At 50.0% G+C, this 26970-nt stretch overlaps 1 protein-coding gene across 9 annotated transcripts; it reads right to left on the bottom strand.

Moving 5' to 3' along the window:
• Window positions 1–383: 383 nt before the first annotated feature.
• On the bottom strand, window positions 384–26970 carry CCDC136 (coiled-coil domain containing 136). Of its 9 annotated transcripts, XM_079932383.1 has the most exons (18): window positions 26833–26970; window positions 25942–26049; window positions 24159–24413; window positions 24001–24075; window positions 17868–18191; window positions 15532–15643; window positions 14782–14950; window positions 14392–14532; window positions 13913–14071; window positions 13462–13632; window positions 12866–13051; window positions 11044–11238; window positions 10352–10579; window positions 8359–8859; window positions 7763–7984; window positions 6405–6686; window positions 5427–5741; window positions 384–619 (listed from the first exon to the last, which is right to left on the bottom strand). In XM_079932383.1, the coding sequence occupies exons 1-18, from the start codon at window positions 26888–26890 to the stop codon at window positions 509–511; spliced, it is 3612 nt and encodes a 1203-aa protein (XP_079788509.1). In that variant the 5' UTR covers window positions 26891–26970; the 3' UTR covers window positions 384–508. The 9 variants fall into 9 exon arrangements, with proteins under 9 accessions (XP_079788509.1, XP_079788511.1, XP_079788512.1 ...); XM_079932385.1 differs by lacking the exon at window positions 8359–8859; XM_079932386.1 differs by lacking the exons at window positions 7763–7984; window positions 8359–8859.

Below are 26970 nucleotides of genomic sequence, written 5' to 3'. Positions count from 1 at the left end.
GCAGATCATTCCATTTCTCTGTGCTTAGATCAGTTCCTTGAGATCAGGGTTAGTAGGTACAGACCAGTCCAGCTGCGATTCGGCTGGCAGCACAAGGAGCCAGCATCATTTCTTTCTTTCTTTTTGTTTTTTCCTCAGCCTCATTTCTGAGGTCATTTGTAGGGTGAGAAATCATACGTAGGAGCCAGGGTCTTAAGTGAGCACCTGGTTAAAGGGGAACTGCTCTGTTCTGGTTGCGCTGTGAGGTAGTTAACAAATAAAAAGCCACGAAGTCTCATGTGATTCAGCTGATGTTTAATTACAAGGAACCCAGGTTCTTACACGAGGCAGGAGATGGGAGCCAGCAGTTCCCCACAACAAGCCTTTCCGGCCTGAGTGGCTGAGGCTAAGGAGATGGGGACACATGGAACACACGGGTGGGGTGGGGGCTCTGGCACAGTGTGTCCTGCCCAAAGCTGAGGGTAGTGGCCACTGCGGATCTGCCTCCTCGGCTGGCCCAGGCCTGCCATCACTCCACGAGGTAGGACTCTGTCTCCTGCGGTCGCATGTTGGGTAACACATACAGAGCCACAGCTGCAAGGGCCAAGAACACCATAGGCTTCCACATCCCAAACATGTTCTGTGGGGACCAAAGACAAATGGTGAGTGCCCAGCCTTCTGAACTCCTCCCTAAGCTAGAGATCCCCTGCCTTCTGGTGCTGGAGAGATACCTCAGAAACATCATCATGGTCCAGTCTCTCTTATCTCCTGGGTAACCGCTGCAGACAAATGTGGGCTTAGTCCTGGCACCACCAGGTATCTGGAACAACACTACGTGGATGACCTGAGCTGGCTGCCTGTATTCATGCCCCGTGAGGTGAGAAGAACCAGCTCCTGCGTGTAGGAGCAAACTCAGAAGCAGATTTCAGAGAATCCAAACGGTTGCAGCAAAGGATCGGATGCCACGGCAAGAAAAAGAGGGTAAATTTGGGCCCCTGGGAAATGCAGCAGCATCATTAAATGCTTGATGGAGGAAAAGTGAACTCAAGAGGATGATAAGACTGTGGGGGAGCGAAGAAAGTGCACCAGAGTACAGCAAACATGAGGTTCTTAGGCAGCCCAGACCGTTTGTGGAGAATGATGTCCTTGAGGGAGACTGAAGGAAGTTGGTCACTGGCCCAGGGAGGCAAACACCAGGGTCATTAAAACACCTCCTTGGAGAAAACAGGAGAAGTAAAGAGCAGGCTGATGGCAGCCTGCTGTACAAGCATTTGTACGTGACTGATAAGCTGGATGAGGGCCTGGAGAGGAACACTCTAGAGGCTCGCCCTCACCTGTAACCTGGGTGAAGATAAGAAGGTGGCTGGTCACCCCTGAGGATGAGGTGAAGCTGGCTGCAAAAGTGAGTACTTTGAAACCACAGGGTCAAGATTAAAAATAAATGCAAAGCTTCATAGGTGAGAACAGTGGACAATGGACTAGATCTAATAGAGATGAATGGAACATTCTGCCTTGGATCCAAAAAATCAACTGCAGGCAGAGAAAGGGGAGAGAACGCTTAGCATATGCAATGTGCAAAAGGCTTTTATAAACAATACATGAAACAAGTTAGCAATGTGATATTAGTTATCAGAGAGCTAACGTGATCTGAGGCTGCACGAAGAAGCTGCTGTATGGTGTCTTCCTACTTACTTGGGAGCAACCGATGAAGAGAGACGATAAGGGGAAACAGGATTGGAATTTTATCTGATGCTAATATTAAGTTCTTAGAATCTGATTCACAATTTACTGGCTGTATTACATAACCCCTCTATGCCTTAGTTTTATCACACGTAAAATGATAGCTACCTCAGAGGGTTATTGTGAGAATTAAATGAGTTAATACTTATCAGATGACTAAACAGTGCCTGGCATATAGTATGCATTATGTAAGAGTATGCTCTTTTTATTACTTATGTGGTGTTTTATCATTTATAAAGTACCTTCATATAAATGAACTCATCTGTTCCTCACATGAGGAAGCCAGAGGATTTATCATCCTTTCCTTACATTTGAAGAAACTAATGTTCAGGTTATGCATTTTGCCCACTGGGACTAAGCTCTAAGAAACAGAGACAGACTCACCCAAGGTGTCTGCCCGCTTGTCAGCCACACTTTCTACTCTACTCTGCTGCCTCAGTTTCTGGATGGGAGCTGCATGCTGGGCCGTAGCCAGGCTCTGGGTATAACAGGCTCCTCCAAGAGGACGCTTACCCAGGAGTTCCTTCCTCTCACTCTGGTCAGGCCCGGCTCGGTTTGAGTTGGTGAAAGGTTATGGCTGAATGCTTTGGGTCTCATCCCACACGGACCCAGAAATCTGGGAGTGTACAGGGAGGAACAGGTACAGGGAGAGACCCCTCTCACCAAAGGAGTTAAAGACTGACCGTGGTGAGTAACTGGAATGTCTAAAAGAAGAAAGGAGAAGGGTTGAAGAGAAAAAAAAAAAAAAGTGAGGAGGAAAAAAGGCAGGACAGAAAAGGAAATAGTGATAAATGCTACCCACAAATGCTCCAGCGGTCACTCTGAACCTATGCAGTGAGCCAACTACACTCCATTTACAGGGATGTGAGAAGAGAGGGTGGGGGAGTGGGAGTGGCAGGGGGAGCGTGGGAAAGGAGCCAAAACAGGCCAAGAGAGAATAGTTTATGGGTCTGGAAGGGTTCTACCTTGGGCCATGAGACTACATTCTGCCTCCTGAATTTGGTGCCCTGTTGACAGATCAGATTACGTGGACTGGTGCCCAGAATATATCAGTTTGGCTCCCTGAAAACACTGCATTTCTGGTTAGTGGAAACTTCTCACCAATACCACATTCTCTCCAGAAAGCCTAGCTTGGGAAGCCAATTACAATAGAATCTGACCCCCAAAAGGGATGTGGCATTCTTGTTCTGATTTTTTGGAGACTAGAATCCCCAAACCAGAGAACTTCTCAGTAGAAAGTACATAATATGATAAGAGTTTGATGCCAAGGCTGAAGGACGAATCGAAGTTCTCCTCATACAGATGACCTTCGGGGATCACAACTCTCCAGACCTCCTCTCTCACCCAAGTGGGGAGGCAGTGATTCCTTATTCTGCCATCTTGGGTAGTGACCGTAGTGAGAGCTTGGCTCTGGGGCTAAACAAAGACAAAGAGCAGCCAGGCCAGCCTTGTAGTCAGACATCAGCTCATCAGAAGTAGTCGAGGGAGCTTTGAAAGTAGCCACAGTGCTGGGATCATTCAACTATTTCCCAGCCAGAGTACAGAAACTCAAACTATGTCAATGGCGAGCATTCCAATTCCGTGCAAGTTAGGGAGACATTCTCTGAGATGTTATGGGCTTTGCAGTAGCCCAAGGAAAAGCCAGGGCTAAAACTCAGACCTGACTATCACCTGTTGTAAAATGGCAAAAGCAAGAAGCAAGCGGCTCAGAGAAAAGGGAAAGTGGAGAGGCCAGGGCAACCTGCACCCTCCCTCTATCCCTCAGAAGGAGGGGACGCAATACCAGTACCTGCGTTAGGACGACGTCTCAGCCCACCAGCACCAGAGCAAAGCCGATATGACCACCAGGCCTACGAGAGGCAAGGAGAAGATGGGGGGATTGGGGGCAGGGGATGGCTGCAACATATCAAATGAGAAAGAGGCACGAGGAGAGACCAGAGATGAGAGATGGTATAAAAAGACATAAACACGTGAATCCAACAGATAATGAAGATGATAAAACAAAGGGAAAAGGGAAAGAGATCAAGAGGTTAAACAACAGGTAAGCGAGAGCAGCGGTATTTCTTCTCCGCTACTCGGGCCTGGTTCTTCCCGTGGGTCGCCTATGGGAGATGCAAAACTGCAAGGGTTAAGCAGCGGCGTAGGTCCAATTCGGGGCCACATTTTTGGCTTGTCATATCCCTCTTATATCTTGTCAAGCAAGGGTTATCTGCACCTAGACCCTTCTTGTAGGTCAGTAACTGGAAAAGTGAAGCTCCAGAGAATAAAGCTGGGCCTTCCGGATGAGCAGGATGTCTACTTTGCCTGGGTCACTCTAGGAAGGGCAGCCTCCTGCCAGGCCACCTGTCCCTTTGTTAGCCGCGTGTTCTGGCTGTGTTCCACCAAGTCTCAGTGTTCTGGGACATCCCCGAGGAGTCTGAAGCTGTCGTTGTGAGACAAAACGCACTAAAACAAGCTAACGATGGAGAAGGGCGAGTTCTTGACTGCAACCATCTTCCAGGGAGAAAATGAATTTGCAGGCGGTAATACATATGCCAGCAGAGCTGCCTGTAAAAGATGCAGGACCCACTGAGGCAAAGGGACACCTCCACATGCAGACACAAGGAATGTACTTGATTGTGATGTAGAAAAATCCAGTTTCGTGTTTAGAAAGCTGGCACATGAGGCAAGGAAATCTATGAGGCTCTGAACCAGCATGTGGCAGGGTATGAAGAATTCAAAGAAACAGAACACTGGGGAAGGGGCTGTGGTTACTCCTACTTTTCACATCCTAAACAATGGTTCTCTGCCATGAGGTTGACAGAGAACTGTAACTGGGTCCTTAGCCAGTGCTGCAGACTGAACTGACTGAACTGCTGAAAATTCCAGATAACTTCGAGATGACTGGGGCATCCCACCACAAGAGACTTATTTTCTTCCCCTGTGTTTAAAAGGACAGAAAGAACCTGTACTGCAAACTGAGGACTTATTCAGGTTCTACTCAAACCCTTCGGAAATCAGAGCCCCCAGTTAACTTCAACCAGGGCAGAGATTCAGCTAGTTATGTTCCTGTATAGATGTACCAGTTGTTAAAATACAGAAATATTTTTGTACAGTTGGTACATTACCCAGGATACTCCCACCCGACCTCTCCAGATCCGGTAACTAAGGGGTCAGACCTCTGGCTGGTCTCCCAAGACCGGCCAACGGCTCCGCTGTAGAGACGGAAACATTTTATCACTTCCGATCGGCCCCGGCCCCCACTCTCATGCCCTGTAATATTACATAGAGCCCGGCAGGCGACAGCAGCCTCTCCACACCCCTCACGGCAACAGAGGTCAGCCCTAATAGGGCACCTCGGGAAAGCAGGACTGGGTGACTTGCCCAGGCTGACAGAAATGCGTGGTGCGGTGCTAGCGGAGGGTGAAGAACCCTCCTGAAGTGAGTAACGAGGGTTATTACCACATAAATGAAAGGAGGCAGGACTCCGACCGGCACGCCCCGGTTCCCAGAGAAGGTGCTTTCTGTGAGACAGTTCCACAGCCTTTCCCGCAGAGACTGCTCTCTCCAATCCCACCTCCACCTCCATTTTCCCCAGTGCGACGCCTCAGAGCTTGCTGGCCTCTACTCCTGTAGAAGTCCATCCAAGGGCTGGGTCACACCTGAACGCTGGGCACCTGCGCCCAAGAGCCCATTCCCCACATGATCCTGCCTTTGGCTGTGGTTACCTTTTTGCTCTCAGAAGGCTTGAGGGGGTTGCTTCCCTCTGAAGCTTCATCATCCTCCTCCCCTTGGTCGTTGCCTTCTTCCTTACCCTCTTGGCTGTGGAACTCTTCATATCTCTCCTCCTGGTCTTCTTTGAATTTAACCTCTCTAGGACCTGATGGCTCAGAAACTAGTTCATCCCAGGACTCCTTTGTTTCGTCCTCAATTGCCTCCGTTTCGTCCTCAATTGCCTCCTTCATTTCCTCTTCTATTTCCTCTTTCGTTTGATCATCCAAGGCCACGTGGCTGGCCTTGTAGTACAGCACCACCTCCAGACTCTGTGGGGCGGAGGCAGTACAGGATGGGGGATGCTGTTACCTGGAAAGATGACTACCCTCATGACGATGCTTAACTACCTCAAGAACACGCTGCTTCCCACAGTGCACAGACAGCACCGTGTCCTGGGACTGAACTGATGTCCCGCGCACAGTGGGGAGGGTGGCCACACCCAGCCTCTCTGGACCCGTACCACATCTATCTGGCCATTAGCCATTTCCAACCGCTCCCAGAGCTAAAGATTCTGCACCTCAACTGCTGCTTCCTACCCTTGCCTGGTGACCCCCCATTTTATCCAGTCCTCTTCCACCTATATGTACACAACTGCTTTGAGTAAATCCCCCTTTCCATCCATTTGGTCCTTCTCTTGGGCATGTGACCCAAGAAGAACAACAGGGGTCCCAGAAAATTGCACTGGTCTAACTGAAACAGTCATCCAGCCTAGGGGCTCCAGGTCTGAGTGGTCTGTATTCCACTCTCCCCTTGACCTCACAGGAAAAGGGAGTACCAAACTGCTATTAAGATAGAACTACTCTAGACACATTAGAGATCCCAGAAGCTTCTCTGCAAATACCTCATCTGGTCGGAATGGTGGTGAAGGTGATTTTCCTTCCTAGGATCCCCTTTAACTTTCTGCTTATCTGGCTACCAACGTTACTACTCACCTTTCTGGTCTCACAGCTGACCTCAGAACTCTCCAGGCTTGGCTTGGCCACCTTTTTACTTTTAACCCCATTGGCATTCTTATTCACGTTCTTATTGCCATTCGTTCCCTTGGTTTCTTTGGTAACAGAGGACCTCTTCTCTTTGAGCTGGTGAAGCTCTTCCTGGCAGCACTGCAGCTGCCCCTCCAACTGCTCCTGCACGGCCAGCAGCCGCCCCCGCTCATCCACGCTAGCCTGGTACTGTAGCTGCAGCTCCCGCAGCTTGGCCTGCAGTTCTTTGATCTGTTGGTAGTGGAGGCCCAGTTATCCACAGCTGGGCCTACGTGATCAGCCTGGCCCCTGCTTCAGAAATCTCCCTGCTAAAGCCCAGGGGGACGTAGATAATACAGAAAACATTAAACTGTTGAAAATGAGCCTCTAAAGCAGTTTTAGAGGTTCTCCCTAACTTGAGGCACTTGATGACTTACATCTAACATGATCAAAAAAGGATGACTAAAATTATGTTTTTACTGTGGACTGTCAGGGGAATGACAAAAGGGCTAACCCCTTCTGAACCGTGGGGCTTTATTACGTAGTTGTTTTTGATGGGAACTCCTACTTTGCCCAAGCTATTTCTCTAATAGGTACAATCATTACTATAGGAACTGTGTTGTATACTCCTGAGACTGGACCTGGGCTCCTGCACCTCACCCTGGAAACGGAGGCAAGTGCCAACCCTGCTCCCTACTCCCTGGTTTTGTCTTTCCTGGCTTCTGGCAGCACATCATGGCCTCCTTGGGCAGGTCCCAATACTAAGCAACCTAGGCCCACGTGTTTCTTGCTCTCTGAGCCTCTCCCATGCGTACAGTGACCCCCACTGGACAGAGGACTACTCTTCGTCAGAGACGATGCCCTCCGTCCCATTCCTAGCGGATGCACAACACTCTGCTTGGCATTATGAGAGATCCAGAAGAAGACACAGCCCTGTCCTTGAGGTGCTTACAATCTAGTTGAAGAGAAGAGACAAGGTGGAATACACACAAACTAAAGAAAATTGGAGGTAAAAAAAATACAACTCTATAGAAGTGCTCTAGGACAAAAGAGAACAGATGTGGCAAAGGGGAAAAAAAATCATTCAAGGAGTCTTGATGATCAGTAAATCCCAGCACAGCGGGCGCCTGAGAAATGTCCATCAGTGGCACAACAGCCTGCCCAGCCTCTTGGGGTTCAGCCCCTGCTCTGTCCCTCTGACCAGGAGGAGGGCAACTGCACAGAGCTGGCAATGAGCTCCTCTCTCTCTCAGCCTCTCTGAAAGGGCTCCGACCTCCTCTGGCTCTAGGGACTCCTACCTGAAACCCTGCCTCCCTGGTAGCAGTTACCTCGTGCTCCTCATTTTGGGAGGCAACAGTCTTCTCCAAGCGTTCCACGCGCTCCTTGAATTCCTTCTCGCAGGCATCCAGCTCTTCCTTCGGCCCTTTCTGCTTGTCTAGCAGGTTTCTCATCTGCTGCCGCAGCAGGTCGTGCTCCTCCTGGCTGAGCTGGTACATGGCCTGCACTCCCTGCAGCTTGATCAACACCTTGGCAACCGTGTCCTCAAAGCGCTGTGGAGGGCAGGGGAGCGATGACGGCACCCTGAGGAGCCCCTGCACTCCGCCCACTCTCTTCGCTAGGCCCTTTCTTGGGTACAAAACAATGGCCACAAGGATCTGAAGCTGCCCGGGGGAATCCTGTATTTCTTCCCAGAAAGAGCACCATGACTGTGTTGATGAAAAGTCCTGAATCTTAGACTTCCATCCCGATGGAGCATCTCCGTATGAGGCGGGCAGAGTACCTCATTTATTTCCTGTAAGTTAGTTACCCTGCTCAGCTCTGAGCCCACTGCCCACTTCACCTCTTGTGCCCTTCCCCGTGACTTCTCTCTTAATAAGACAAGAACCTTCTTCCCCTATCTGACCTGACATCTGGTTACTTTTACCTCCATATCTTCAGGATCGGCAAGTTCGCCGTCCATGCTGCTGCTGACGTAACTCTTGTGACAGGTGTCAGAGCTCCTGCTGGTGCCGTAACTCCTCTTATAGGCAATGCTGCTGCTGCTGCTGCGGTAACTCCTCCCACAGGACTCCCCAGTACTGGTGCTCCTGTCATAGCTCTGGAGGACGCTCTCTTCGCTGGCCTGGCTGCTGTTGTAACTCTCGTGACAGCTCTCGTTGTCATCAATGTTACAATCTCTGCGACAGTTCTCGTTGCTGGTGTCCGTGGTCCCATAACTCTTCTTGTAGGACTCAAGGCTCATTTTCACAGAAGGGGACTGGACTTGGAGCATGTGCATTTCTTCCAGGCAGAGCTGCAGGTCGGCCTGCAGCCTCTTCCGCTCCTCTAGAAGCCGCTCCTGCTCCTGCTGCCGCAGCTCCTGCTCAGCCTCACTGGCCTCGTACAGCTCCTGCAGAGACTGCATCTGGGCGATGATCACCTTTGACTGCCAGGAGTGGGCGGGGAAACAGCATCGTTACCCTAGACACTGCAGTCCTTCTAGCTGCACCCCTCCTGGTGCAGACATCTGAGAGCACAGGTCAGAGCACTGCACACCTTACCCTCCCGTCTCACCACAGCCTAGATCTTTGACTTTGCCTACAGGTAACTGGCATGTGTCAATTTTTTGCTCACTGGAGAAAATCTCCCTGGGACAGATAGTCCACGATTTCTGGCCTCCCATTTCTGCTGGTTTCCATATGCTCTGGTAACTTCCTATCTCACAGGAAGCAGCACTGAGTGGATCTCAGGGTCACTCGGGCTCCCTCCCCTTCCCTCTTCTCAGTCAGGTGTATCCATTATCCTGACCTCTGGGGCTCAGTCCCCTCCGCCACCCGCAATTCTAAAATCAGCCCTGGCCTTGAATATGAGCATATGAAGAACTTCTTCCTCAGAAGATGCAGACTTGGAATCAAGGTCTCACTACAAGTCCCTGTCGTAGTGAGGGACTCCTCCTGCCTCAATTCTGAATCTGGCCCCTGGGCATGTTTCCCAGGCCCTCGGGGCCTGGCTTCTTGGGAGCTCATGCCCAGGATGAGATCTGATTGGTTAAGGGAATATTTTATACCTGGTTCCTGGTGTCTGCTATCCGGGCTGAAATCTGACACCCCTGGAATCTGACCAAATCTCAGTTTGGACTTCCGCTATTCCCTACATCTATCTGCCTGTCTAGGCTAATACCTGAACAAATAGATTGAAATTGAATAAACTTCAATTTCAATGAATTGAAACTGTCTACCTGCTCTTCCTTGCCCCCACTGAGGCCTCAGACCAAATGCATCTCCCAACCCTGAACAGACTTGTCTAGAAATCTCCTTCAGTGTGACCTCAGAGGCATGACCACTTGCTGGTGCTTGAGACCCATGGATTCTCTAGTCCAACGCCTCTGACCAGGGTTATTGCCACAAAGTTCCAATGAAGACAGTGAGGTCAGTACCAAGAACCCCACAGGCTGGGAATTCTTCCCTTGGAAATAAATGGACTCAGATGTGCCTCATGTAGAACGCCAAAAGGTTACAGATTTTGGTCCCTGGAAAGCTTCCTTCTCGATTACCACCGAGTTCATGAGGAAAAGATGGCACGTTTAGAGTCAGTCCTAAGGGATCCAAACAAACGCTAAGTTGATCTACTTCCAAATACGTCTGGAAAATGAGATGCTGAAGAGATTGAGTCAAATCATCAGGAGATCACAAGCTTCCAGGTCCTCTGGTTTCTAAGTGTTCACAGTGCTTCAACTGGGCATCCATCTGAGGGAGCAGCTAAGGCCGTACCTAAAGCCACATCTTAACGAGCCCCTGAGCGGCTGCGAGGGTGGAGCTCTAGCTTCATCCTTGCGCCTGGCAAAACAGGGCTTCGGAACTCTGACCCCTCTGTGGCGCCCCCTTTCCCTACAATGCTGTTGCCCCCAGAACTATCTCCCTGCCTCTTGCTATAGTTACCTTGTTATGACCACATTTTGAGGACTTAGGCCATTTGGAGTCCTTCGGATTCTCCAACACTTCCCGGAAATCAGACTCCTTGAAACGTTGCAGCGCTCCGTGCAGTTCTAATTGTTCTTTTAATACACTTTCTTGATTCTGTATCAGTTTTTTCTGCTTCTCCTGCATGCCTTGGTAGACCATCTGTAGTTCACCCAGGTCTTGTAACTTTGTAAGGAGCTCCTGACTCTGTGAGGCAGAGTGGAAGGAAGAGGGCTAGAACTGTGGTGGTTACACAGCAAGACCTCTGCCTCCTTCCTGCTTGGGACCCTTCCCTTAGGGGGGCTGGCTCTGCACAGCCCATCTGGGACAGGAGGGGAGTCTCTCTTTGGAGACCTGCTAGTTGAGTAGTAACGACCTCATATGTTTGGATGCATTTTGCAGTTTGCAAAGTGCTTTCAAGTGCATTTTCTCCAGACGGACTGAATATCTAAATATAAAATGCTGGACAGATTCCAGAGTATAGGATGTATTTTAAGATTTAGAGCCCTAATCAGCTATATTGAACAGTTTTGTTTGAGGAGGTTGGTGAGAAAGGAAGGAGTGGTTGGTTAAGAAGAGAAAAAGTTCCATCCCCACCCTTTTACTTCTCCCAAGTACAGTCACATCTGGGCAGCTCCTCACAGCTAGCAGCAGCCCCTGGCTGTGATTACCTTGTGGAAGAGACCAGATCTGGGGAGCGGGAACGTGAGCCTGTGCAGCTCTTCGTGCAGCTGGCCCTGCGCCTCCTGCATCCTCCTCTGCCTCTCCAGGAGCTCGCACTGCCCCATCTGCAGCTGCGCCACATCCTTCTGGCTGGCCTTGTACCTCTCCTGCAATTCTGTCAGTCTGAAGAGCAGTGCGTCACACTGTGGACGGGGCAGGGCGCGCAGGGGTGCTTACTCTGGGAGGCAGGCTCCCTGGCGTTTCTCTGCCCCGTACGGTCAGCAGAGCACTCCGTGTTCTCTTACCTCTTGTGATTCACCAGGGTCTCCCACCCTGTAGTCACCTTAGACTGATCACCCCAAGCCGCACTGCGCCCATACAGGCCTAGATGCTGAATGCGAACCCCAGCAGGCTGCTCAGGACTGAAGTTTGGCTCTGCTCTAAATTTTGCCTACTAGTTCTTTCTGAGGGCAGTTTTCGAGGGAGGTTATCAGCGCCCCTCCCTTCTCATTTCCCCACCTCCATTTCCTCTGGTAGATACTATTTTCCCACCCTGCAGGGAATTCTAGTTCCTGTTACTCTCCAGTTGTTTCTGTAACTATGCTCCTTACCAATAAGGACTTACTTTCATCCTAATTTTCCCCATTTTTGTTTTCATAATCAGCTTTAAGAATCTTTAGAGAAGTATGAGCTGTTGCTGAATTTGGGTTGAGAGGACTAAATCATCCCATGATTCCAAAAACCCAAATCTTCTAGTATCAAACTAATCTCAGTGTTCTTTTAGGAGAGGAGAAGAGGCTGGCTCTGTATGCCAGCATGCTTCTCCCTTCCCATAGTTTCTTCCACTAGGAGAGAAAGTGATGAGCAAGTTATGGACCCCCTGGACCTCTAAATGGAATGGGAGGGGCGGGGCGGGGGTGGGGAAGTGAGCCTGGCTGTAGAAAGGCAGGTGGACTATTGGGGCAGCCCATGTAACGACCCCAGTTCTGTGTCTTCTGAAGGCCTTTCCCTGGGGATATAGCCTACTGTTGGCTGTGGCAGGAGCTACTGAGTATTCTGGCAGAAGGCGACTAGCTCCACCATCTTTTGGAATCTTGCACCTTTTTTGCATCATGCTTCAACATTTTTCCATTTCCTGTCAGTGGTCAGGAGCTGAAAGTACTCAACAAGGCTAACTAATAATGACTTGCATTTTACACACTATGGAAAAAAGGGTAAGTGAAGAAGGAAGGCCTTATTTATCACTACCAGGATTTTTTTACTAAAAGAAAGTGAGATAAGAATAGTGTTCTGTTCAACTTAAAGAGGGTAAAATTCAAGTTTAACTACTCTGAAGTCACAGAATAAATCCTGAAAAAGCCTAGGTCCTTCTAATACCCAATTAGCACTCTGGGCACAGACCATGCCTTTTGACGAGAGCACCTACTATCTGCCTCAGAAAACTGGACCTTCTCTTTCTAGTTCTAACAATCATAGTTGTGTATATGGGCCTATGTATATGTTCTTTTCCACGAATGACAAGATATCACTACAGTTCTAACAATAAGGTATAAATGTCTACACAAATGAAATCATGTGTGAAATCTTCAGGTGTTCAGACTGGATCCAGAGGTATTGATTCTACTAAGCTGTGGCTTGGGCTCAAAGTCAAGGTCAAGGCAAGGTTTTAAAGTTAACAGCATGGGGCTCTGCCTGTTTTCTGCCTTTCCACATACATCTGTGATTGGACAGGAAGTCCATCAAGCCTCTTGGTTGGATGACTTCATCTTTTGCCTCTATACCTCCTCTCTCCAAGGCTCAGGAGATCTCACCTCTCTTAATTACAATTACCTTATCAGCACACTTTCCCTTGTCCTCTGGGATGGACTGGGTGGTCTTGAGCTGCTGCAGCTCCTGCCGGCAGAGCAAGAAGTCCTGCTCGAGCTGATCATACATGTGCTTTTGCCGCTCCAGCGCATCCTTGCTGGTCTGGTACAGCCGCTTCATCTCCTGCAGCTGGGCGTGCATCTCTGCATTCTGGGGCAGGGGAGGCAGACCCCGCCATCATCCCAGAAGCCCCCGCGGCTGCACTCTCTCCTCTCAGGCAGGGACTAAAGGGTCCTGTCCTTTCCAGTTCCAATTTCATCCCAGCAGGGACCACCTGAGATGGACCAATCCCTAACAGGCTCTACACAGAGACCTGGGACTTCCTCTTTTGGAAGGTGGGGAAGGGAAGCGGCCTCCTTTTTACAGCTCTTTCTGATTTAAAATCGAAGGAAGCTGAGCGCATCGTGACCCTTTGAGATCACGTTTCCATGAAGCACTTTTTTATCTCCCTCATCGACAGCTCCTCCACAGAACTCCACCACCCCACTCCTCCTGTGGACTTGTCCTCTCATGGGAGGCTCTGCCGTGCTACGTTCTCCCTCACCTGAAGCTTCTTTTACCTTCTCTCTGCTCTCTTGGAAGGAGGCCACGATGCCCTTGAGGTGCTGCACCTCTGCCTCGTGGCAGCGCAGGCTGTCTCGCAGCTGCTGCTGCACGGCCAGCAGCTCGTCCTTCTCACACATGATGCTCTGGTACTGCAGCTGCAGCTTCTGTAGCTGGCACTGTAACTCCTGCGGTGGAGGGGGCCTTGGGCAGTACCTCTGGGATCCTTAACCCACTCACGCTTCTGCTTGAGTCACTCTCAGACACAGACAGTCTTGAGAATCCACTTCTCCCTGCCCTGCACTTACGGGTGTCCTCTCACCTAACAGAGGACTCGAGGGCGGCTGGAGTTCTGTACCTGTGGTGCCGCACAGGTGGCAGCTAGAGCTATTTCAGCACTCAACTCTTATCCCCCTCCCCCCAAACCTCTGGAACCTAAGTGGCCCCTCACCTTGGGGTCGTTGTTACCTTCTCACTCTGGCTTTCTACGACTGTGGGTTTCATATCTTTGAGCTGCTGGAGCTCAGCCTCAAGTTGTAGCTGTACCTTCAAGAGCTCATTCTGCTCATCCTGGCTAGCATCATACTTTTGCTGCAGGGCACAGAGTCTGGTCCTCAGCTCCTCGCCCTGCGGTGGGGAGGATGTGGGAAGAACGGTTACTCTCGGGAATCAGCAGAGCCCTCTCCAGACCAGAGTGGCTCCTTTCCAGACGCAGACACCTTGAGGCACTCCCACAGGCCTATGGTTTAGTTTCTTTTCTGCGGCACACACTCGATAACGACTACCATTTCTAGAATGCAATGCTGTGTGATTTCTCCAATTGCTCTCTGGTTGCAGGGCAGGAGTCAGCAGAGCACAGCCTTCCTCTGCGTTCATCCTCCCCGGCAATGGCGACTCCATGTAGGCCCTTCTGCCCTCCCCGATGCCCTTCCCCTGTCAGTGTTTACCTGGGTGACACTGTGGGAAGTCTGAAACCGAAGGACCTCATCCTGTGCACACTTGAGCTCCCTCTGCAGCCGCCTCTGCTCCTCCTCACTGGTCCGGCGATGGTGCTGTAGCTCTTGCAACTCCCAACTCAATTTCTTACACTGTGTGGGAAACGCAACAGGAAGGAGGATTTACAACAGGTACCACAGGCTCTCTGGGAACAGGCTTGGGCAGAGTATGTCATTCCTTTTACCGGAATATTCAGTAAAAGGCAAGCAAGTGAGACCCTGGAGTCCTATCTCTTGCCACAGCACCTGCCTCCTTTGTCAGCCTCGTGTCCAAGGAGATGCTGCGGCCACAGGCCAGGAGAAGGTGGGAGCGAGGCCGTAAAGGGGCCTGCCTTTCCCTACCTTGTTCTGCATGTCATGCATCTGCTCCTCAGCTCCCAGCAGCTGCTGTCGCAACAAATGCATTTCAGGATCAGGCTCCAGGAAATCCTCTTTTGAAGTCTGAGACTCTGCTGACTTCATACTCCCTAGTGCTTGGGACTCCAGGCATCTTTCTGTTGCTCTTAGTGTCCTGTAATCCAGAACCCCAGAGTCACGTTTGGGAGAGAGCTCTGCCCGGCATCACCTGCCAAGTGTGCTTGGTCCTGATGTCTTCATTTTAGGCAAAAGGAGCCTTCTATAGTGATTCACCTCTCAAACACACCTAGGAGATTATAGAAAAAGTCCCCAGCACCTCAGTCTGCAAAGGCATGTCTGGCTCTGGGAGACCCTAAGAGTACTAATCCAGTCGGGCTCGAGGCTGGGCCTGGAGTCACGCCAGCTCCAATCTGGCGGTAATATACCATCAGACTGAATCATGCCTGGGAGGACAACAAAGGAATTGCTTCTTATCTGCTCTAGGGCAGAGCAAACCAGACCTAATGCCTAGAATGGAAGAAAACTAAATTTTAGAACTCACTCAATTCTAGTCCTGAGACATCTGGGTTGGACCCCAAGACCTACTTCTTGGCAGCATCCGTATCCTTTGGATACCAAGGAAAGGACTGGCTCACCAGGACCGGAGGGAGGCTCATTAGCCTGGCATCTGCCTTCACCAGTTCTACTCAGGGAAAAGCCCAGTCCTAAAGAGCCCCGCCAGCCTCCAGGCTGTACCTCTCACTCTCCAGATCCGCAAGCTGTCCTGTGAGGCTACTGTTGTTCTCTCGGAGGACCTGGTACTCCTCGTTCAGGAAGTGGTAGCGGTCCCGCAGTTGCTGCAACTCTTCTGCAGAGGACAGGCAGAGAGGTGAGATCCCAGGGAGGAAGCAATGACGACCAGCCCACAATTTTCCTGCCTAGAAATCTGGCTGCAGAAAGCTGAAGAGTTTCTTTTTCTAAAGACAGATGAGATACCACATGCAGAGGCTTAGAAGGTAGGGCCCGGAAAGTTCCGCACCGCAGTGAGTCTTTATCCTCTTTCAGTTAGCTGCCCTTCTTTTCAACTTCCCAGAAGATTGCCCTGTGTGCCCATCTTCAAAACCCCAACCAAGGGGTTGGGTAGGGGTGGCAGGGGGAAAAACACCAACCAAGACAGCCTTGAGATTTTTAGGAGCTTGCGAGGGTTTCAGTAAGTTTTTGGTTTACTGAATTTAAAGTTTCCATTCAACTGTTTACAGTTAGTTTCCTCTTACACTTTTAGTACAAAAAGCTGAGAGTGTTAACTGCCAGATGTCATACTGCCAGTGCCGGGCTTTCAGAGACAACCCAGGCATCCTTTTACTTCCTTTATTACCACACCAAATCCATCGGCCTGCACATGGCCAAGAATTCTTTCTAATGATCTTTTATCTCTGACAAAAAAGCCCACCCCGACCAAACCTACAAATCCTCCATCCGCAGGCATCAGCAGAGATCTGGTTGAAATGTCCCAGCACATGTCCCTAAGTTCCAGATACCAATACTTTTTAATGCTGTGATAATAGAAACACCCATATCTGTTTTGTTTCTTCATGATTAAGAATTATTTCTCTCAGAATACTGCTGATATTTAGAGAACACTAGCTTGCTCGAATTAGAATACAAAGCCTATCTTACCTGCTTTGAGATTCAACACCCTGAAATTCACTTCTAATGTTCCCTCTTTAGTCCAATCAAAAGTCCTCGGCATACTCCAGATTATCATAGAAGGAAGGAAGGAAACTAATCTTTAATGAAAACCAACCACGTGCTAAGCATTAGACTTGATGAGTCCAGCCTCGGGTTCAGTTGTATGTGAGTGCCTTCAATACACTAGGCATTTCATTTAATCCCCCAAATAGTCATATAAGGTTTTCTTTCTTTCTTTCTTTTTAAATAAACTTTTAGTTTTAGAAGAGTTTTAGATTTACAGAAAAGTTGCAAAGATAGTGCAGAATTCCCCGGGAGTGTTCTCACCTAGTTTCCCCGACTGTTAACATCTTCCCATGGGTACATTTGTCATGACTAAGGAATGAACACTGGTACTTTACTGTTAACTAAATTCTATGCTTCATTCAGATTTTTCTACATTTTCCCTAAGGTTCTTTTCCTGTTCCAGAATCCCATGCAGCTATAAAGTTTTATTAATCAATTTTTATAGCTATGGAAACTGAGGTCCAGGGAGATAATAACCAGGCTATTTGTCCTGCTAATTAGCAGAGCTGAGATTCTGAACTTGGGTCTGTTTAACTCCAGCCCAAGCGTTCCCACTGTGCTGGCCTCCCTCTCCTAGTACACCAGCCCAAAAGCGCTTCTGAGAGGCCTGCTACAGCTGGGAAAACTTGCAGTTCTTTGATTCCTCGTTGATTGCCTCTGCTTGACCTGGCCTAGTACAGGGCCTCGCATTATACCTAGATCATAAATCTAGCCTCAGAATAAAGGCAAACGCTCTGATGTCATGAAACCTAGCAGCTAGCTGGGAGACTGAGCAGAGCTCTAAGCTTTTGAGGACTCACGTATTACTGGAAATAACCTCTGTTCCTCTCCAGCTGTCTTGTGCTCTGGTTTGCTGCCCCCTAAAGCTTCTACTTGGGGAGGACTAAAGGAGGCTAAAAATTAGCATTGTGGGCATTCTGGGACTTGGGAGCAGGACTGGGAACCCCTCACCCCAACCCACACAGAAAGTGACCCAAGCAAAGCACCACGATGCCAGGGCAGTGGGAAGCTTTCCAAGGTGACAGGTCCCTATACGCCCACCCCAGAAATGGAAACTTTTTCAGGAAGGGCTTTAGCATAGGCAAATCAACAAATGCCCAATGGCTCTCTGAGGAAGAATTCTCAGGGTACAGCTCCATGGTGCTATTTCTTACACCATTACAGACTGGTTATATGACATCAAGTTTTTCTCTCTTACAGTCTTGAATCCAACATGGAAGCTTTTTCTAGAGGCTCCCAATTCATGATCTAAGCCCACCTTCCACCATCTTCTTGCGTACTATTTCCCTCTGCTTGATTTCACTGATAGACCAGGAGGAGGGCTGGTTTTCTCATACCTTGCATCTCAGAGAAATCTGAGAGACTTAAACTATTGGATACGTCAGAGTTCTTCATTTCTATTTCTGCACGGAGGGAGGTGATCTCCATCTCATACTCTCCTCGGATGCGCTCCATGTCCTCGAGTTCATTCTGCATCCGGCAGAGATCCTCCTGCAGGGAGGCTATGTCATTCTCATGTTCAGTCGCAGAGTCCTCTGCTGCTTGCCGCAGATTCTGGATCTCAGCCTGGGCCAAATGCAACTCCTGTTCTATTTCCTGAAGTTCACTTTCTTTTTCATGCTCTAACAGGGAAATCTCCTCCCGTAGAGACCGCAGCTCACCTGCAAAGCCCAAAGACGATCTTGAGATGATCAAGAGGACAAGTGAACTAATCTACCATATTCTAGAAGCACAAAGTTAAAGGCAGACTTATTTCTTATCTGGAAACTCCCGACAACCTGCTCTCTACCCCATCAGAGAAGTATAGCTTCACCTGATATGGAATAAAGGGAATACCTAAGAAGAGAACAGAGTGAATCTATGTAGCAAGGTGCAGTAGAAAAGTAGATCTTGAGGTTTGGCATCAAAAACAAATTAGGCTCCTCCAAACGAAAAGTATTAAGTGCTTCTATGAAATCGCCTGACAGTTAAAGACCAAACCTAATTTACAGCATTTTACTGATGCCCTGAGTCTTTCCAAAAAGCCCCTTACTAAAAAAATTTACACAGACTATTCTCATCTATTCAGTCTGGGAGCTTAGAACTCACAGAGCCTCAGATCTCCCATGAACTGCCTGTGTAAGTACTGGTCCCAAAACAATGTGTATTTAGAGCTCACAGCTGAAATTCAAATATAGGTTCATCTCATGAGAAGCAAACATGGGAAAATAACCTAGATGCCAATCAATAAGGGATAGCTTAAACTGAAGAAGGTAAAATAGAATGCTGGCAGCCATTTAAAAGAAACTGGCAGATCCATAGAGAAGACATGAGAAAGTTTCCATAATATACTAACTAGGAAGAAAAATGAGCTGTAAAATACATGGTATTATCTTATTTTTGCAAAAAATATTCATATGTATAATATATAACACAAATATACAAAGACATAGAAAAAGATCTGGAAAGATATATGTCCTAAACCATACAGCACAGCTGCTTCCGAGGAATGAGACAGCATGTGAGAGGGGCTTTTACTCTCCACATCATATATAGCAGTGCTGTCTGACATTTCACAACAAGCCTATATTTTATAATAGGTTTTAATTTACAAAAGAAACGTGTCAGAGCTCTCAGTATCCGTGGAGCATCTCAAGGTTTCTGGACAGACGTACCCATCCAGGATCAGGAGACTAAAAGTGGAGCGAGAGTAAAAGGCACTGCCACCAACAGAGAATTCAAAATTTGGGAGTCAGGATTCAGGAATTAGTGAGGATTGGATTGGGAGGGTCAGGACCTTCCCACAAACTCTTTGCAAGGCACACTGTCCCCATCCCTTGCCCCCAACTCCTGTTCATTCTACTCACCCTTCAGATTTCAACTTTCCCTAGCCTCACCCCCAACCTCCTCAAAAAATTAAGCAAAGCCCTCCATTAAATGCTCTCATAGCCCCTTGTACTTTTTACAGTGTGTGTGTGTACATAAAACGTTGGTCTCCACTTGTAAGCTTCATGAAGACAGGAAACATGTCTGTTTTTCTCACCATTACAGGTTCAGGATCTGCCAGAGAACCCAGCATAATGCACTCAATAAATATTTGCTGTATTCATGCATAAATGAGGCAGGGATACATCTAGTCCACACACTTTTACTGAGGACCACGGGTACAGAATTACATGTTCGGGGTGGGAGGGAGACTCAAGAGGGAGGAGATATGGGGATATATGTATATGTATAGCTGATTCACTTTGTTATACAGCAGAAAGTAACACACCACTGTAAAGCAATTATACTCCAATAAAGATGTTAAAAAAAAAAGAATTACATGTTTGGATATTTTTTTAAAAACTAGAACAGAACATGGAGGTTTGAGAATAAAAATTTGGACACACTGCAGACATAAATGCTGAGCGGACCAGGTGTCTCGGAGGCGAGGGTACGGGGTGGGAGTGGCACGGGGGTAGGTCTCCTGCCAACCTTACACGGGCGGCTCCAGCCACATCTTTGCCAGTCTCTCCTTCTCTACAACCATCCTAGCTGTCTCCTCTCTTCAGTCTATTTGACAAGTATTAATTGATCACCCCTGTGCCAAGTCCAAACATCTCCACTTAGATTCTCTGACTTCCTTCCTGTTTGAAGGAAACAAAGCCCTTGCTGTTTCCACTACTGAACGGACACACAAGTCAACCGGCCATTAGGATAAAGGCCTGGGTGGGTTTTCTGTTGGAGGGCTGACCAACCTCTACTTCCCCACTTTGCCCTCAATGTTCGGGTTCAAAACTCCCTTAGGTTCTCCTCTGGGGTCTAGCCCTAAAAAATGACATTCTCAGATGCACTGGGGAACGGAGAAAGGTCGCGCTCTGCCTCAGAAAGCTCTTAACTAGAAACACAGAGGGGCGGAGGGGTGGGGCTTGCAGACAGGCCCCAGGGAGGGTCTTATCGGGAAGATGGACGGGGCGGGCCGGCTGGGAGGTGGAAGGGCCTGACCAGGGTTCTGAAGAGCTGGCGCCGGTTGACAGTGAAGCTGGGGCCGTCAGGGCGAGGCCGAAGACCCGGGGAGGGGGACACAGTGAAGTCAGTTCTCACTCACTGGTTATGGCCTCCATCTCGCCGGAATCTCCCTCCTACCCCGCAAGTGGTCTCTCTGGGGGGGCCTCCCGCCGCCAGCCGGTCCCAGCCCCCAAGGGGCTGCGGCGGCCGGAACGGCCTCTCAACACCAGCTACCTCTGAGGCCGCGCGCGCCCCCTCTTGGCGGAAACGGGCAACGCACGTGCGCAAGGACTCCGTTTGCTCCAGCGAGGTGGGGTTTGGGCGCCTTCACCAGACCCGCAGCTCCACCCCCATCCCCGCGCTCAGATGAGATCCAATGCTCTACTGGATCCTTTCCTCCATCAGATCAACATGATCTACTGTGACCCATCCCCCCAAAACCCAAACACCAGAAGCTCTCCCTTGACTTCATTTCCCTTATTTCTCTGCTTCTCTTCAAGACATGTCTGCGGGAATTATGGGTACTCACCTTCTCCATTTCACCTCCCCTTTCCTCTTCGATCCTGATACAATCAGGCTTCTATCTTCACTGAAATGTCTCAGAGCCCTCCATCTCGCCAAATCCAATGGCCATCTTACTTGACTTAGCAACTTCTGACACCACTGATCACTGTCTCCTTGAAGCACTTTCTGCTCTTGGCTTCCAGGTCATCAGATGCCTCAGTAGTTCCTCCTACCTCAGTCTCTTGTTCATTTCTCCTCCTCTATTGGACTTTTAAATTCTAGAGTAGCCCTGGGACTGGACCCTTTTCTCTCCTCTTTCTATATCTCTCCATGTGATTTCATGGTGATCTCCCTTGGATTCAAATGTCATCTATACGCCAATGACTCCCAGATTTATATCTCCAGTCCTGATTTCTTCCCTGGTTCTAGATTCATATACCCAGCTGCTTCCTTAATATATTTACTTAGATGTCAATAGCCATTCCAAACTCAACATGTAGAAAACGTGTCTTAAATGGTTCCTCTAGCCCCAAAATTTGTTCCTTGTCAAGCTGTCCTCATTCCAATAAATGACACCACCATCTATTCCGTTTCTCAAGGTAAAGTCATCTTTCATGTCTCTCTTATCCCCCAATCCAATTCAGCAAGTCCTGAGAACTCCAACTTCAAATTACATTCTCAATCATCTCCATTTCTACAGCACTGATCCCTCTAATCCAACCAATCACCATCTCTTGACTATTGCAGTTATTTGCTGACCAGATTCACTGTTTTGACTCCTTTCTCTTCATCCAATTTCCATACAGTAGCTGAAGTGCTCTTTTAAAAAAGTAAAGTGGGGACTGCCCTGGTGGCACAGCGGTTAAGAATCTGCCTGCCAAGGCAGGGGACACGGGTCCGAGCCCTGGTTCGGGAAGATCCCACATGCTGGGGAGCGACTAAGCCCGTGCGCCACAACTATTGAGGCTGCGCTCTAGAGCCTGCGAGCCACAACTACTGAAGCCCGTGTGCCACAACTACTGAAGCCCACACACCTAGAGCCCATGCTCCGCAACAAGAGAAGTCACCGCGATGAGAAGCCCACACACCGCAACGAAGAGTAGCCCCTGCTTGCCACCAGCCCGCACGCAGCAATGAAGACCCAACGCAGCCAAAATAAATAAATAAATAAATAAATTTATTTTAAAAATAAATTAAAAAAAAAAATTAGCCAGCCTCCAGCCCTGGCTAATACCCTCCCATGTTTTTCCACTATACTTAGAATAAAAGTCAAACCTCTCAGCTGACCTATAAGGCCCTCTGTAATCTGAACTCTGCCTGCTTCTCAGAACTCTCTCTTACCCAAGTCCTCCACATGCATTTTGCTCCAGCCACAACAGCCTTTGTTCTGTCCCTCAAACACATGAAACTCATTCTTGCCTCTGACCTTCTGCAGTTGCTGGTTCATCTGCCTGGTGTGCACGTCCCTCAGATCTTCCTCATTATTCAGGTCTTAGCTCAAATGTCCTCTTCTCAGAGGACTTTTATGACTACCATATAAAAAATAAACTGGGCTTCCCTAGTGGCACAGTGGTTGAGAGTCCGCCTGCCGATGCAGGGGACACAGGTTCGTGCCCCGGTCCGGGAAGATCCCACATGCCGCGGAGTGGCTGGGCCCGTGAGCCAAGGCCGCTGAGCCTGCGCATCCGGAGCCTGTGCTCCGCAACGGGAGAGGCCACAACAGTGAGAGGCCCGTGTACCGCAAAAATAAAATAAAATAAACTTCCATCTTACCCCATCTCTCCATATCATATTGTTATATTTTCTTCATAGCATTTATTGCCACCTGAACTGGTGGTGTTTGTCTATTTTCTGCCTCTCCCCATTAGAATGTACTCTTCATTAGGGGAGGGATCTGGTCTATCTCGTTCATAGCACTTCCTCCAAGTATACAGACACTCAATAAATGGTTGACAAAACATTTAAATTAGCCCTATTTTACAGTTAAGGAACTGAGTCTCAGAGAGATAAAAGTGACTTGCCCAAGATCACAAAGCTTGTTATGTGGCAGAGCTGGGCTCAAGAATCTAGGTGACCTGAGACCAATGCTCACACTCTTTTCCCTGAGCAACATAGCTCCTGCAGTTTCTCTCCTTCCCCTCCCCTCCCACCTCAGCCTGTTTATTGTCTACTTTTCCTGCATCTACCTTTGCTTACATCTTCTTTCCTTTCTCTTTCCCTCCTCCTCTCCCACCTTGGCTTGCTCCTCTCCAGGCCTGCTTGCCGGCCTCCCTTTTTTTTCCATTTATAATTCTCTTTTGGCTTGATCTCAGTTCTCCCTGGAGAGTCCCTGCAGTTTTCTAGGACAGCTCCCAGGAACCTTCCAAAAGCCCACAGATGTAACAAAACCTGCCTCTTTATTTGGCGGCGCAGTGGAATGTGGGACGACTGCCTTGCTGCTTCCCAGACAAAGGCACGTGGGTGTTAGAAGAAAGGGCTTTTGGGGCCACCAGCTCGGTGTTAGGGAGCAAAAGAAGCATTCTCATCTGCCTCCCTTAAAAGATGCAGAGAGTCCCCTCCAGTCACTTCTCATTGGCTCACTGATCTTCCCATGATGCCCTTGGAGGGACAGGCAAAAGCAATCTGGTTTGGAATTCAACCTTGACTACCTACCTGTGGCACTGACCAGGAGAACAAAGAGAAAAAGGGATGCAGGTGTGAGGGGGAGAGACTGAGGAGAGAAAAAGGAGAGAGCCTCGGAAAGGGGGTGAAATGGGAGGGCAAGAAAGGGAAGGAGGGGGAACAGAAGAGCCAGTTAGAGGTGCAAAAAGAAAGGAAATTAGGTAAAGAGGAGGATGGAGAGGCAAGGAGAACAGGGCAAGAATAGTAGAAGAAAATGAGGAGAAAGTACTGCATTCGGTTCCGATGGTCTGCTATGTCTGCTATGCCTCAGCCAAACCCTCAAGAAAAAAGTACTTGGATGACCACCTGCCCTCCAGTCCAAGCGCTAGGACTTACCTTGGAGCTGCTGAATCTGCTTGGTGAACACCTCTGCCTGCTGGGCGCTGGCCAGCCGCTCATCCTCCAGGAGCCCTGCAGTGACGGGGAAGTGGGCATCAGGCCTGGGATCCAGTGCCTTTGGGCCCAGGCCCTCCGGCCCCATCACAGGCACTCACCCTGCAGCTCCAGCGAGTCGTCCTCATGCTGCCCTGCCAGTTCCCGGGTCTCCTCCAGCTCTGCCACCAGCTGCAGCACCTGAGCCCTCAGCTCCTCCAGCTCTGTCTCCGTGAGGCTCAGGCCCCGGTGTTTGCCAACCGACAGGGAGCCCACGCTGCCACCTTTCTGCACTTGATCATCCTCTTCTTCCACCTCTTCTTCCTCTTCTTCCTCCTCCTCTTCCTCCTCGTAGAGAGCTGGGAGTAACACTTCCCCTAGGAGAGACCCACCCCCCGCCACCAGCGAGTAAGAGCCAACTTCCTTTCCACAGGCCTTAGAGGGCCCTCCAACTCACTGTCCCAGGGCAGAGATGGTATAATAGTGCCACCTGGTGTCCCCCAAAGAGCCCCTGGGCAGGACGTGCATGCATGAGGAGGCTTCAAGTGTGAGAGTCAAGTTTGGAGGTAGCCCATCCCCCTCCCGGGCCCTTTCTGGACCAATGTTGCCCCTGGTGGCCTCCAAGTACTGCCTTCAGGCAGACTGGGCAGCCAGGTGCTGGCTCAGCTATGTGAAGCTGGCACAAGGATACCTGCTTCTTCCATCCTCGTCTCTGGGTAGCAGGACAAGTAGTCAAGAAAGATTCAGACACTGGGTGTATCTTTAAGCCAAATAGGGCAAGAATTATAGTTTGGGGGTTTGTACAAAGTTTACAAATGGTCCGGGTGGCTTGTGAGAAATTAGCCTTTCCATAATAAGTAAGGGTTGCCTGTCAGCAGGTAGAGAAAGAGAACATCTGAATGAAATGACTCTAAATGTTTTATTGGACAAACACTGGGGCCCTTTCAAATATATTCTATCGAATAGTCTTTTTGGAATTTTCTACCAGGTCCACTTTTCTTTTCCCTGCTGAGTGTCAGGAGATCTCCCTGCTGACCACAAGGCAGTTTTAAGGGGGAAGTCATAGGTTGTACTTGGGTGTAAAAGATAGCCTGACATTTTAACGCGTTAAGAAACTGGGGTGTGCGAGTCCTCAGCCTCTGGCTGGCGAGCACGCCCTCCTTTGCTGCAATGCAGTTCCTCTAAATAGAAAATCTTATCTGGATGGCAATAGTTTGCTTTGTTTTAAAATTTGGAATCTCTGATCTTTGTCCAATAACCACAGCCTAAGGTTCATCTGGGACCCCTTGCATCATCTGTCCCCCTTGGGGGAGCAGGATCGTCCATATTGAGTGTGCATAGGGACCCTTCACAGGAGTCCTGGAAACAGGACCAGCATGCTTCCAGGCTCCTGGTGTTGGTGGGGATACATGTGTGTTGGGAGGTTGGTTGGCCTTCTCACCAGCCCTGCTCCCAGGCTCCCTCTTTCAGGCGGTAAGATAGCCTAGAGAACCAAAGCCACAAGGCTTCCATTTGAAATTAGTGGTGGTGGCACCAGAAAGACAATTCACATGCTCACTTCCCTGCTTTTCAAAATAAGAGACAGCTTGGGATCTGGGTCTGGAGGCAGTGAGAACAAACCCCCTGCTGACAGGCTGCTTCAAAGCTCTGTCCAACAAGGCCTCTTTCTCTGTCTGGCAGCTCCCCTGGGACACACAACCTGGTTACCTGGTGATTAGGACTCCAAAGGGATGTACCCTGAACTTCCCTCAAGCCCTGAGCCCTGAGGAGGGGTGGAGGGGGCTGAGCTGAACTGGGGGGAAGGGCTGTGTCCTGGCTCAGAGTTTTGGGGGTCAGAGGGAGGAAGGAGAAGTGAAGGGAAATTGGGTGAGGGGGATGGAAAGAAAGCTTTTTGGGAAAACTCACCCTCCATAGCTTGCATCCCCCGCCGTTCCAGGGACCCCCAGCGTTGGCCTTTCTTCCTCTCACAACCCTCTGATACCTCGTAGGAGCCTGAAGTGGTCACTGTGGGTCCTGTGAGAAGGAAGAGAGGAGGGATTGTGGGATGGTAGGGGCGGCTGGGGAGCTGCTGGCGGGGGGAAGGGACACACCTTCTAGCCCTTTGGAGCCCTGGGTTTTTCATCCCGGTGGAAGTACTTGGCTCACTCTGCCAAGAGCTGCAATTCTCCTCCCCAGGCCGCCCCTCACGCTGGGTCTACGGGGACACCGCCCCGCACTGCCCAACGTCTCCTGCACCCCCGTTCCAGGCTCCTCTCCCTTGCACAGGCATAAAGGGTGTGTGTCTCTTTAGCCCAGAGGGGACAGGGGGGAGATGGGCAGGGATGGCAGAGGGCGCGACCCAGTACAGAAGAGGCTGAAAGGCTGAGGTGGAAGGGGAAGGGGTTGATGGCGGGCAGGGGTCATGTGGGAAGGGGCTCTGCACCGGAGCCGCTCCCTTCCCCTACATTCTCTCCCTGGACTTCGTCCACCCCACCCCCGCCCCGCGCTCAGAATAGTTGGGGGTCCGAGCGGGTGCAGGGTTTGGAGCCCCCAGGGCTGGAAGCACCGTTGGTCTGGAGAGACGAGACTGAGAGGGCTCAGGGGAGAGACTGCCAGGGAGGATGCGGCCGGTGTGAGGAAGACCCAGCCCGGAAAGATGGAGACCGGGCCTGGGTGGGAGGCGGGATGGAGGGAGGAAGACTTAGGACGTAAAGGTGGGGAGCAGCGGAGGGCGGAGAGGACGTGGGGGTCTGGAGGGAGGAGAGATGGAGAAGAGGAAGGAGCGGCGATGGAGTGGTGAGGGAGGGGCGCTCTGACCTGGGCCCGGGCAGCTCCAACCCGCGGCGCCCGCGCCGGCCCCGGCGCCCGCGTCCATGGCCGCTCGCGCCGCCGCCGCTGCCCGGAGCAGACGACGCCGCCGCCGCTGCCGCCGCCGCCGCGAGGCCGGGGACCGGA

The sequence above is a fragment of the Stenella coeruleoalba genome, assembly GCF_951394435.1.
Source record: "Stenella coeruleoalba genome assembly, chromosome: 9".
NCBI classification, from domain to species: Eukaryota; Metazoa; Chordata; class Mammalia; order Artiodactyla; family Delphinidae; genus Stenella; species Stenella coeruleoalba.
The sequence above is the reverse complement of the archived record's forward strand: the minus strand, read 5'-3'. Positions and strand labels throughout refer to the sequence as shown.

Coding starts and splice junctions, on each gene's coding strand:
- CCDC136 (XM_079932383.1), bottom strand. CDS start 26,890: ATGGACGCGGGCGCCGGGGCCGGCGCGGGCGCCGCGGGTTGGAGCTGC. Junction 14,072..14,391: donor CTTCCCACAGTGTCACCCAG/GTAAACACTGAC, acceptor TCCCCACCGCAG/GGCGAGGAGCTGAGGACCAG. Junction 10,580..11,043: donor GATCTGGTCTCTTCCACAAG/GTAATCACAGCC, acceptor TCTGCCTCACAG/AGTCAGGAGCTCCTTACAAA.